Source organism: Suricata suricatta, chromosome 13 (assembly GCF_006229205.1).
Source record: "Suricata suricatta isolate VVHF042 chromosome 13, meerkat_22Aug2017_6uvM2_HiC, whole genome shotgun sequence".
Lineage (NCBI taxonomy): Eukaryota > Metazoa > Chordata > Mammalia > Carnivora > Herpestidae > Suricata > Suricata suricatta.
The window spans coordinates 88883796-88896353 of record NC_043712.1 but is presented as its reverse complement, the minus strand read 5'-3'; the positions used below and the strand labels follow the sequence as shown (position 1 = coordinate 88896353).

Sequence of the window (12558 nt, the reverse complement as noted above, 5' to 3'; positions counted from 1 at the left end):
AGAGGACAGTCTCTCACTCTTCTGTGTGATGCTTAGAGGTTCCGGCAGGTTCGTTACAAGTTGAACCAGTTGCCCCCATTTGTTAACTCAGTGAGATTTTTTTTTTTTTTGTCATGAATAGCTATTGGAATTTATAGAATGCTTTTTTCTATCAGTTGATAGAATTATTCTTTCTTTAGCTTGTTGATACAGTAGATTTTATTGATTTTCAATATTTAACCATCCTTAACATACCTGCAGTAAATCTCGTTGACAAGGGTGTATAATTCTTTTTATGCATCACTGGATTTGGTTTGTTGATATTTTGTTGAGGATTTTGTGCTTAAGTTCTGGAGAGACATTGGACTATTGTTCTCTTCTTTTGTGCTGTCTTTGTCTGCTTTGGTCAAAGAGTAATCCTAGCTTCTTGTGGGGTGGAAATGTTTCATCCCCCCGTTTTCTGGAAGACACTGTGAAAACCAGTGCTCACTCTTCTCTAGATGTTTGGCGGCATTTCCCAGTGTCTCAGCAGCAGTCTTTTGCCCCTAGAGCCTGCAGATTTTTTATTTATCACACAGTATTTTCAAGCAATACTTGAAATTACTTTTCTGCCTTCAAGGTGTGCAGATGCCCAGACAGGTTAGAACAAACACATACAATAATTTTCAAATAAGGTTTTCTCTGCTCATCCTGGAACCAGGGACCAGGGTCCCACACTGGGACGCAGGCTGCCAAGCCAAGGGTGTGGGGACAGGGACAGGCAATCAGTCATCAGAATGGTGTGGCGTTGGTGTAAAGACAGACCCAAACCGGTGAGTAGAGTAGGGATCCCAGAAGAGAAGCCCTGCGTTCATTATGTGGTTAAGTGATTTTTGCCAGGACGACAAGCCCGTTCATCGGGGTAAAGACCGTGTTTCCATCAGACGGCTGGGGGGAGGCCAGATGTGCCTGTGCAGAAGACTGATTTTGGCCCTGACCTTATGCCTTGTGCAAAAATTAACTCAAAATGGATCAAAATCCTAAACGTCTGAGCTGAAAGTATGAAACACGTAGAAGAAAACTTAGAGGAAAAGCCTCGTGATGCCGAAGTTGGCAGTGATTTCTTGGCTGTGACACAAGAACACAGGCACCAAGAGAAAAAAATAGATAAATCAGACTTCATCAGAATTTAAAACTTTTGTGCTTCAAAAGATGCCATCAGCAGAATGAAGAGTCGGCCTATAGCAGGGACTGACACCCGGAGCACACAGAGATCCCCCTGAAGCTCAGCAGCCAGAGACACACGGCCCGACTCAGAGACGGCAGCGGACTTGCGGAGATGGCTCTCTAGGAGAGACGCGCAGGTGTCTGATAAGCGAGCGGCTTATTTTAACCGTTATGGACATGCAGGTCAACACCGCAGTGAGATCGACTGCGTATCCACGCGGATGGCTGTCGCCGAAGCCAGCAAGCTCACCAGAAATGGCAGGTGTGGGCAGGTGAGAGACTGCAGTCTTTGCACGGTGCTGGGGCCACTACTATGGAAGACAGCATGGCCGTGTCTCAAGAAAATTTAAAAAAGACTTAGTATATGGTCCAGCAATTCCACGTGTGTGGATGTCCCAAAAGAATAGGAAGCAGAGACGCGGGCGGACATCTGCACACCCGCGTTCACATGGCCTTCACCGCAGCTGGAAGTCGGAAGCAAGCCGTGTGTCCGTCCGCAGAGGCGCAGGGAAAACAGGGTGTGGCCCTTATGCACAGGGGAACCGACGCAGCCCTAGGAAGGGAGGAGGCTCCGACACCTGCTGCGGTGCGCATGAGCCTCGAGGGCGTCACGCTGAGCGAAGAAGCAGCCGTGGAAGGACAGCTGCTGTGGGACTCTGCTCCCAGAGGAACCACAGTGGTCAGACCCACAGGAGCAGACCGCAGAGTGGGGGCCAGGCACCGGGCCTCGGGCGCTGCGAAGTCAGTGATGGGGACAGACTTTCGGTTTAGGAAGATGAAGAGGTTCTGGAGATGGTTGGTGGGAATGGTTGCACAATGTGAATGTACTTAATTCCACTGTACACTTAAAACTAAGATGGTCAATTTTATCTTCTATGTATTTTATCACAGTTAACAAAGAGAAAAAGGAAAGCACTTTCTCTTCCCCTTCACCCTTCCCTTCTGGAACAAATCAGTGTAAAAGCCACTGGCAGGGCCATGAAACGTGGGTGAGGGCAACAGCAGAATGGCAAGTGTGTGAGAGGCTGGCCTGACTCAGGGAGTCAGAGCCTCCTGCGTGTGGCCGGGTGGCCCCGCGTGGAGCATCGGAACACACACAGGGCCCAGGCTTCCCTAAAGGTGGTGGCAGCCGCAGTGAGGAGAGATGGGTCCCCCGGAGAGTCCTGCTTAAGGATGACAGAAAAGTAGAGGGAGCCTGTGTGTTGGGTTGGGATTGGTAGTACCAGGGTGAGCTCGGTTTCCAGTTCATTATGCATGCATGTAGAAATAAATGTGGCCAGGGGCGACTGGGGGGCTTAGTCAGTTAAGCGTCCAACTTGGATTTGGGTCATGATCTTGTGGTTTGTGGGTATGAGCCCTGCATCAGGTTCTGTGCTGATAGCTCAGAGTCTGGAACCTTCTTCGGATTCTGTATCTCCCTCTTTGTCTGACCCTCCCCTGCTTACACTGCTTCCCTCTCTCAAAAATGAATAAACATTCAAAAAAATTTTAGAAATAATGTGGCCAAACATGTGGAATGTGTGTGTGCATGTACGTGGAGGGTTTTTTTTAAGTTTATTTATTTCAGAGACAGAATGATCAGGGGACGGGCAGAGAGAGAGGGAGAGAGAATCCCAGGCATGCTCCACAATGTCAGCACAGAGCCCGATGTGGTGCTCGAACTCGTGAACTCTGGGATCATGACCTGACCCCAAATCAAGAGTCAGACAGTTAACTGGCAGAGCCACCCAGGCACCCTGCAGGTTCGTGTTCTTTAGCCCTGTGCTGAGCAGCACCCGTACCCGCCAGCACACCCAGCACCCGGAATTGCTCCCAAGTGCCGTTCTTCACCTGTGAACCCCGGGGCTCCGTGGGTCTGATCATGCGGACACAGACAGTCTACGAGATAACCGCCTGTACTCCGCAGAAGTCGAGGACGTCAGAGTCCAGCAAAGACCACAGAGCTTGCTCTAGAGTGAGCGAGAGACGGGACAGCCGGGACAGTGTGCGGTTCTGATGCTGTGGTACGGTTCGCCTCGGGAGCGCCGACGTCACCAGGGAAGCTCCAGCGAGGTCTGAGGGTAGCGGCCACCGGTCATGTGTGAGTCGTAATCTTCTGTCTGGGGGAATCTGTGTTTGTGGGAAACAAAGTTTGTTTGGAGTAATGGGCGGGAGTCTGCAGCATATTCTCAGATGGTTCAAGAAAAAATATTTTGTATCATCTTTTTCTTTGAGATTGCTTCAAAATAAAAGATAGTCTTTTCCCCAAAAATTCTTAATTGAAACTAAATTGCCTGTGTGGCATGTTGCTGAGCAGTCCAGCAAGACAAAACTCACCAAGAGGCCATCAGAGACCTTTGCCGGAGCAGCCTCCTGCGGTTGGCGGAGGCCAGAGAGACACGGGTGGAAGCTGAGACCCACAGCGGCCACCGCAGTCCACGTTCTAGAGCGCTGGCTGCGAAGGGGGATGAAGGGGCCTGGGAAGTGGGGCCTATGGTCAAGGGTCTGGAAACCGTGCCGTCTGCTTGGAAAATCAGGAAGCCTCAGCCCAAGTCGGGCAAGTTTTGGAGAAGTCCTGTCTTCAGATACTTGAAGATCTTGCAAAGTCAAAGAGATGCTTCGTGTTAACTTGCGGAGGACCGAAGCGGAGCCGGGGCTCACGGCGCAGGGTCCCTGAGCGGAGGGAGCCTCTGGCACTGAGCGGGGCTCGCAGACGCCTCGCGGTCAGCATCCTGCCCGGCTCCTGGCCGTGACTTCCCCGGTGACTGAGGGCAGGGCCCCGTGGACCTGCAGCTCCCACCGCCGTCACATGATGGGGTTCAGGTCGGAAGTTCCCAGCCTTCTCTGAAACCTTGAACAGGAGAGGAAATGACGGGTTCCTAGGGCTCCGGTCTGTGTCTACCCCCGCGCGCGGGAGTTGAAGAGGTGAGGACAGTGGGATCCGCCGGCGGTTACCGCTCTCACCACAGGGCCAGACGGTTCCACGTTTGCAGTGAGCAGGACGTCCCTGATTCCGTAAACACTGTTCTGAACTGGGGAAGGTCTGGTTGCCACCCGCACACAGGCCATTGGCCGGGGACGGGTCACAGTGGAGACGGGCGTCCGACACCCCCATTCTTCGTGCTTTGAGGGGTCGTTTGTGCGTTGGTGGTGACAGCAGCTCAGGACACATAGGATTGCTCGTGGGGATCGTCCTGTATTTTCCTACTTCTTGGAGCCTGGTTTCTGTTCAGAGGCAGCATGTTTGGAAGTGAGGAGAAGGGTAAGAACAGTCGCAAGGTAGGGTCCCCATGAGTCTATATTTAGAGAGTATAGAAAACTGACATTTTTTCCTTATGTATTTAGACAAATATGTTGGCAGAGCAGTGAAAACAGATGAGTTACTAGCCGGTGAGTGGGAGGGCACTTGTGGCAAATGAATGAGAGCTCTGGGTGGACGGGGGCTTCTGACGCGTTCCCTGGGGCCACCAGGGGGGAACACTCTTTACCTTTTCAGTGTCTGCTGAAAGCATGGCCCCTCACAAAATTACTCTGACTCTAAAAAATTCTGTTTTATATAGAGCATGAAATAGGAATTAAAAGTCTTGTTGCTTCTGTTTGTCTAAAGAGAAGTCTTCTATTTTTTTTCCTACTGGGGATTTCAATATTAAAATGTTATTTCTCAAAGTCCGAATAGTTCACGTTAGCCATCTATAATTCATCCCGATTATAAGTTAATATTGGATATAATTTTTAGTGGATTTATAGGTTGTACAAATGTACTTAACACAGAAGGAAAGACCAGTCTAGTACAAGTATAATACCTTTTCTTTCAAGAGTTTGAAAACAATTTCTTTAGAGTTGTTGCATGATTGATTTCTGGCAACTTTCTGTGAACAAAAACATGGGTAAGGAGGCTACAGATTAAGGAGATGTGAGATTTCTGAGGCCAGGGAGGTGGAAACAAAGCATCTCTGAGATGGCTTTTTTCAATCCTATTTTAATGCCATGTTTCTTTCTGACATGAGAAAAAACCTGTGTTGAGTTTTAAAAAATATTTCCCCTTTCAGTGTCTTCACACATGGTTGTTGAAACGTGTAAAGACTCGACCAAATTGAAGTCTGAGCTTTGACAGTGCGGCCTGCTCACCAGCCGCCTCACCCCTGGGGGTTGCTGAAGGAGAAACGCCCAAATTAAAAGGTCCTGGGCCGGAAATGTTTGTGTCTTGTTTGTAAATAAAGTCAAGAGTGGTGGCCTGAAATGTCCTCCAGTGAGGGCGGAAGTGGGTCAATGGCCATGTACCCGCGTGTGTATCTGTGAGTGAGCCCCTGGGTGGGCGTGAAGAAAGGCAGAGCCTGGCTTGTGCTGTGGCTCCAGATGCGCCAAGGTCCCCCCAGCGGACAGACCTGAGGAGGGCAGTGTGGTCTCAGGGGACAGGCAGGAGGGGGGGACAGACAGGAGGGGGCAGATGGGGGGGGTGGGAGCAGGGTGGACCCCCAGCACCTCGGGTGTGCAGGGTGAGCCAGAGGATGCGCTCGGAGGAGGGCCTGCACTCAGGGTGCCGGTGTCCGCTCGGCCCTGACAGCTAGGTGAGTCAGCCGCTCTGCGGATCTCACAGTGGGGATGGCCCTCAGGAGGACAGGTGAGCCGTCCCTTCCTTCCTTGGCTTCGTCCAGACCAGGCCGCCCTCAGCAAAGCCACTTTCCCTTCTGGAAGTGCTGAGAGCAGCGTCACTTGCACCCTCGTCTTGGAATGTCCTTAGCAGGCGTGAGGCGTCCCCTCCTCGCAGGTCTTTCCCATCCAGTGGGGCTGGCCTGCAGGTCCCCCTCCCCCGGCCGCGGGAACCTGAGCCCCGGCTCCCACCTGTCCGCCCCAGCAGGCCCCCGGCCCTTGGCTACCTCCCCCGTGACCCCCCGCCTGGAGCCTTGCTCGGACCCCCTGCCCCCCACAGCAGAGGCGGACCCCCGACTTAGAGGTAGTCAGGCCCCAGCTCCCCCTCAGGGTGGCCCCTGGCACTCTGGGCTCCCCTGTAGGGCTCTGTGGAGACTGTGCTTTCTAGTCGTTTATGGTAAGACATTCTGGGGGCCTCAGTGCCTCAGTCGGTTGAGCATCTGACTCTTGATCTCAGCTCGGGTCTGCATCTCAGGGCAGTGAGGTCAGGCTCTGTGCTGGGCGTGAAGCCTACTGAAAAACACAACAAACTACAACTTCTCCATTGCTGTATGTGAAGTGACAGGTCCTGGCACTACACGGAGAGTAGGAATTTGGGCACCAACTTAGCTTCTCTGTCTCTGTCTTATTGGACCAAGCGTGTTGGGTTGGGGAGTCAGGCGTGGGCTTCAAGAGGGGCTTGCTGGCAGCGGGACTGCCCCTGGGACGGAACAAACACACGTGCTGGTTTCTGTGTGCACCCCGCTGAAACGCCCCCTGGAGAGACAGACGGATGCGGGGAGCCGAGGCGGGCGCAGCCCACATCCCTGAGGGCGGCGGAGGCGGCCTGTTCTCAGCCTGCAGCCTCCTCCTCACCCAGCTCCTGACAGGAATGTGCTACTTAGTGAATTTTTCCTGCACGCCTCCTCCAGGACATTCCTGAAGCATCACCGCCCCCACCCCCACGACCCCGCAGTGAGTGACCCAGGGCACACAGAATTGCATCTGGGAGTTTCTGAGAGGCCTGGCCGCTGTCACAGCCCAATAAAGACACGACCAGGGATTGTGTTGTCAAGTTCTGAAAATAAAAATACGAAAGTAAAGGTCTTCTGATTGGAACATTAACCCTACACGTCGTTATTTGTTCTATCCTGGTAGTTTTTAAAAAGCTCTCTCAAGAAAATTACAGGGGGCTTTGGTTTTGAGGAACTGAGTGGCGTTTTAATAACAATAGGAGCCGTGCTGTGACTCCTTCTTTGCGGTTCACTCCGCCCTGCGCCCAGAGGGGTGGAAGCGGAGGGCTGTTCAGAACACTCAGAGAGTAGATGCAAAAGAACAGCATAATTTAAACCTTTTAACGTGTGTATGAAAGGCAGTGTTTGTGTCATAAACACATTTTTCTTAATTGACTGCAGTGTGTTAGATGTAATTCTTTGAACTGTCAGAACTTCAACTGTGTCTGAGAAACAAGGGACTAGTTGCAACTTCGGTATAATGTATTGAAAATACACGTTCCTCTTCCCTCTGCTCAAACAATCCATCCAAACTGCAGTCCATTCATGTGGGATTCCGAGGGTGCAGCTCTGAGTGGGAATCAGTAGTTTCTTTGTTCGTCACCATGGCAACAGGCCCGCCTCTAGGGCTGGTGGATCTCGCAGGCTGATCCAGGGCTGGTGCTCCGGCTCAGCGAGTTGGTGGCGGAGCAGGCTGGCGCTGCCATCCCCGGCCATGCAGGAGCTGCCCCGGCGGGGCTCCGCCCTGCCCTTCCTCAGCACCTTCCTGCCGGGCCGCCGCCACTCGGCCTCGGACCCCGTCCCGCAGCCGCAGCGGGGCCGCCGGGGCTCCGCCGCCCAGACGCTGTCCTCGGCCTCCCTGCAGGTGATGGTGGCCGTGGCCTCCGTCCGCCGCGCCGACGGAGACCCAGCGTGCCTCCCCAGGAAAAGTAAGCGCTTTTCCTTCTTCGAGATGGCCGCAGCTTTGAGTGTAAACTCAGACCGAAGCCGGCGAGCTGGGTGGAGAACTTCTGGGTTTCGACAGTTAATTCCGTGTTCTACATTTTACCGTCTGTTGTGCTCAGGGCCTCGGTGGACATGGAATAGGAGATAAAGTGATTGGAGGTTTTGTGCTTTTTCATTAAAAATGTAATTTTTGAAACAAACTCATGCTCTTGTAAAGATGTGCTTGTACTGTTTCTGCCTCTTCGGCGGCAGCAGGACACGTGGCGGTGATCATGCGTGAGAGCCTTCTCTGTGGGGCCCTGCACTTAGATGACAGGGCGGCAGTTTCATCGCGACAGTCCCGGAAGCTGTTCTCACCTCACTCTCCCATTTGGAGAGTGGACTTTGAATCTTCCCTTCCTTGTATGTTCTAGGAAATGCGGGGCGTCCGACGCCAAAGTACACAAAGGTCGGAGAGCGGCTGCGGCACGTGATCCCAGGGCACGTGGCCTGCTCCGTGGCGTGTGGCGGCAGAGCTTGCAAGTACGAAAACCCGGCGCGCTGGAGCGAGCAGGAGCAGGCCATCAAGGGGGTCTACTCGTCCTGGTGAGTGGCCCCGGCGCCCGCGCGGGTCGTGGGCCTGTGCGGTCGGCGGGCCTGGCCGCTCGGGAGCGGTGGGAACCTCCGTTTCCTCATCGGTGAGATGCAAGTAATAAAACCACCCCATCGGGGTTTTTTAAGTAAGTGAGATGATGTGTGTAAAGTATCTTAAAGAAATAGTAACTGGTGAGGTCTTAAATGTCACAAGTTACTGGAAATAAGGGATTGGGCTGCAGGTTTAAGTTACGAGGTGCACGTGCAGTTTTCTGGTCTGACACAGGTACCGCTCGCCTGTTTGCTGCCGTCGGGCGCATGAAAGGGCACACATGCTGCCTGCGTGCCTCGGTGGGAGCCATGCCTGGTGCCGGTGCAGTGGTCGGTGTAAGGCGCACGCGCTGTGCGTGGTGTGGGGTGCAGCTCGCGGGGCACTCAGTCCTACTGCTTTCTGTCCAAGGGCGCCTGTTTCCATGTAGCGACACTTGTTAGAAGTTCCAGTAATCAAGCCAGGTCGCGTCTGACGTGCACCCAGAGCTCACTGTTCCAGGAGCTCTGGCGGTGAGTCATGTCCTGCAGCGAGAGTCCACGCACAAGACGGACGGCTGTCGACCAGCCGGCCCCGCTGCACCCCGCACCTCGAGGCCCAGGCTTGCTGGTGCGCGTGTGGGGTCCGGCCCGCCGGCCCCAGGGGTGCTGCTTCGCACATTCCAGCTTGAGGAGTGCTGTGAGAAAGCAAGCGTTGTTCCTGAGATGTGCTCAGACCATACATTTCTAATCATGCAACTGGAGGCCACATTAATATTTTTATTTCATTGTTGACTAAGCTGTCTTTCACCTCTGACGCTTTTGTGGTACTTCTGTCCTCACTTTGGTCTAAGTACTGCTGGACTTGGTTGGGAGCAGTCCTTGTCAAATGTCAGGGCTTGCCCTGCGGGAGAGGTGCAGTATCCTTCTGGGCCCTGCTCGGCTCGGCCCAGGTCCCTGTTACCGCTCAGCCCCTCATGGGCTGCCTGGTGGGTCTTCCACCAGAGCCCTCAGCGGGGGCTGCTGTCTTTTGGGCCTGTGTCCATTCGTACTTTCCATAAAAATCCATTCATCTCCCGGCCAGGCACTCTGCTGGACACTGTCACGTTAAAACGTCATCTTCATGACGCTCTGAAAATGTAGACATTGCTAACGTCTTTTTATTGATGAGGGAATCGACTCCAGAGCAACTAAGTAATCTACGACTCAGCTAGAGAGCGGAAAAAGCCAGCATTTGAAACCAGGCCCAGCCAGCTCCAAAGCCCACGTGTTTTGCTAAATTACAATAACTCGGCACTTATTCATAACCACTCACCAGGGTTTGTGCTAAAGACTTTACACCCACACTGTGTCGAACTGTCATGCCAAGCCCCCGAGGCACGTGGTCCCTGCCTCACACAGCAGGCGACGGAGGGCAGAGCTGCCTCTGATGCCTGTGAGTGGCTCCTTCACGTCTGCTAGAATCTCATGAGGGTCCTTGAAAATACTCTGTTGCAGTCCACAAATGCTTTCCATACTGGAATTTTTTCCAGGGATTCGGGGTCCCTTGAGCCCTAATTGAGATGCAAAACTGAAGCCAGAGCTGTCTAAGAAACTTGTTCCAGAATGTTGAAATTCTAGAAAAAGCAGGGACTTGATAACTTCTTCTCTGAGCCCTTAGAACTGGAACATTCCAGGGTTTGTGCATCTCACCAGCCCCCTGCTCCGATCTCAGGGTCACGGACAACATCCTGGCCATGGCTCGCCCGTCCACTGAGCTCCTGGAGAAGTACCGCATCATCGAGCAGTTCCGAAGGTGAGCGCCGCCTCGCGGGCTCGTCCGGCGCTCTGGCTTCAAACAGCCAAAGAGCAGGCCGCCAAGAGCTGTTTTCACTGGGCAGTTACGGTTTTGAGAGGAGCTGGTGATGTTCACTAACGCCAGAAAGGGCTGATCTCTTAAAACTTCTTTCTTTTCTCGCGTCAGCCACGGCATAAAGACGATCATCAACCTGCAGCGCCCCGGGGAGCATGCCAGCTGCGGGAGCCCCCTGGAGCAAGAGAGCGGCTTCACGTACCTTCCTGAAGCTTTCATGGAGGCCGGCAGTAAGTCCCCCTCTCCCCTCCATGAGTGACTAGGGACAGCGCCCAGGCTTTCACTCGCTCCGCTCTGAGGTCACAGGGTGACAGAAAGAAGGAACACTTACCTCAGGCTCCCAACAGGAAGATGAGCTGATTGATTCTAGATAATGCGACCATTCTTCTCGGATGTTGCTGCTGAAAGTACAGGATTTCTTTTGTCCTGTGCGAGCAATCTTGGGGGGAGCCCCGTAGAAACAAAGCTGCATTAATTACCGTCACGGTGCGCCTGGCCTGCCCGTCCATCCCATTCCGTGGCACTGCTGTCTGTCCCGCCTCAGACCACACCACCTACTCGTGGCTGCGGGGCTGGAGCGCAGCACCCCTCCTGCTGCCCCTGCTGCCCAGCTCCACCCCGGGCGGGAGCTGTCCTGGGGGCCAGGGGATGGCGTCCCTCAACATGTGCCACTCTTCCCGGGCTGGGAAGGACCAGCCATGGCCACCCTGGGGACTTGTTTTTAAGAAGTGTGTGCCTGGCTCTTTTGTCTGCACTCAGTGAAAAATCTGCATCCACCCAGCTGGCGTCACTTACCAGTCCTGCAGATGCCTTTCCACGCATGAGCAAGATGGCAGGCTGCCCTGTGACTGAGTGATTGGGTGAAGGTCGTGGCCTTTATCAATCTGCAGTCCTGTTTCTCCTTCATTGTTTCTGGCCTAGTTTTAGCAGGAAATGTCTTGAGTAATAGAGAATACTTTGTAAGAAATGCTAACTGAACTTACTGGAAATATAAAGAGCCTATTATTCTAGCCTCCGCGTGCAGTGCAGCCAGCGGCCTCACGGCCGCACGCTCCCGAGTCCGTGCGCATCCTTCAGGCGGCTGTGCACGTACTGTCCTGTATGTCGACTTTCCTTTCCTGTTTCTCGTTGTCCAGTCTATTTCTACAATTTCGGCTGGAAGGATTACGGAGTGGCATCGCTAACCACCATCCTGGATATGGTGAAGGTGACGACGTTTGCCCTCCAGGAAGGAAAAGTAGCCATCCACTGTCATGCGGGGCTCGGTCGGACAGGTAGATCCTAGGAAGCGGGCGTGCCATCTCAGAGCGCGTCTGAACGTGGGCGGAATAACCCTTCCTAATTTGAGAAGAGAAGTACTTTTCAGAATCTTCTCAAAATTTTGGGTTCAAATGAAAGAAGCCATTGAAAGAAATTTGAACTATCTTTGAAAAAGATAGCTTCGGTGACCATTTATTTGTGAGAGTATTTTTGAAAGACCTAGGACTGAAAACACATCATATTTAGTAAACAGATGGCTTTCCACAGCTCACTGAATGATCACTCTGGTTTTCCTTCTTGAAAGGAAGAAAGCCCCACACTTTAATAGTTAATGTATTTTAAAAAAGCAAATTTCCTTAACCAAAGTAATGAGAATAGAAAGCATTGTTTCATTTGGTGTGTTCTAGGCATTTTACACTTGCTGTTTTTTTAAGTCTTTAGCAAAAACGTGAACGTCGAAGGAGGTTAAGTAGTTTGCTGCGTTGAGTAAGTGGCAGAGCCAGGATTTAAATCCAGAGCTGGAAGGATTTTGTTTTGTCTGTGCTTCAAATTCTATGTAAATATCAGTGATTTTACTTAAAAATGCAGCAAATCTCAGTGCAGTGCTGAGAGTATTACAAAAATAAATACCGTCAGGTTAGAATCTTAATTGTAATCTGGTCCAAGATGACAGACCCCTGAGCCGTGCACCAGCCTCCAGTCCACCCGCCTGGGGGCGTCAGGAGGGCAGTGCCAGGATCTCTCACACACACACACACACACACACACACACACACACACACACGTCTTCTAATTTGCCTTTTACCTTGATAGTAGTCAACTGTTACAGTTGGATTAATTAATCAGTTATCACCATTATGTTATTCACTTTAATTTGATATTAATTAATGCAAATATATAATGTTTGTAATGCCAAGGTTTTCTTTAATGACAAGACTTACAGAATAAACTTATATCTTGGTCTGGAGAAGAGCACTGTTAGTGGAGACAAAACATCCAGAAATAGACTGAATATAAATAATCCCGAAAGAAAAAATGCCCAGAGAGGAAAAATGCCAGGTTGGGAATGTGGCAACAACTGATGGCAAAGCTGGC

At 52.1% G+C, this 12558-nt stretch overlaps 1 protein-coding gene across 1 annotated transcript in view; it reads left to right on the top strand.

The window, feature by feature from the left end:
• Positions 1–7418: 7418 nt before the first annotated feature.
• The window catches only part of PTPDC1 (protein tyrosine phosphatase domain containing 1), a 12842-nt gene continuing 7702 nt past the window's right edge, over positions 7419–12558 (top strand). The window contains exons 1-5 of the mRNA XM_029919701.1: positions 7419–7735; positions 8165–8336; positions 10066–10146; positions 10315–10433; positions 11340–11477. Coding sequence (XP_029775561.1) covers positions 7522–7735; positions 8165–8336; positions 10066–10146; positions 10315–10433; positions 11340–11477 — 724 coding nt within the window. The 5' untranslated portion in view covers positions 7419–7521. The remainder of the gene's footprint in view (positions 7736–8164; positions 8337–10065; positions 10147–10314; positions 10434–11339; positions 11478–12558) is intronic.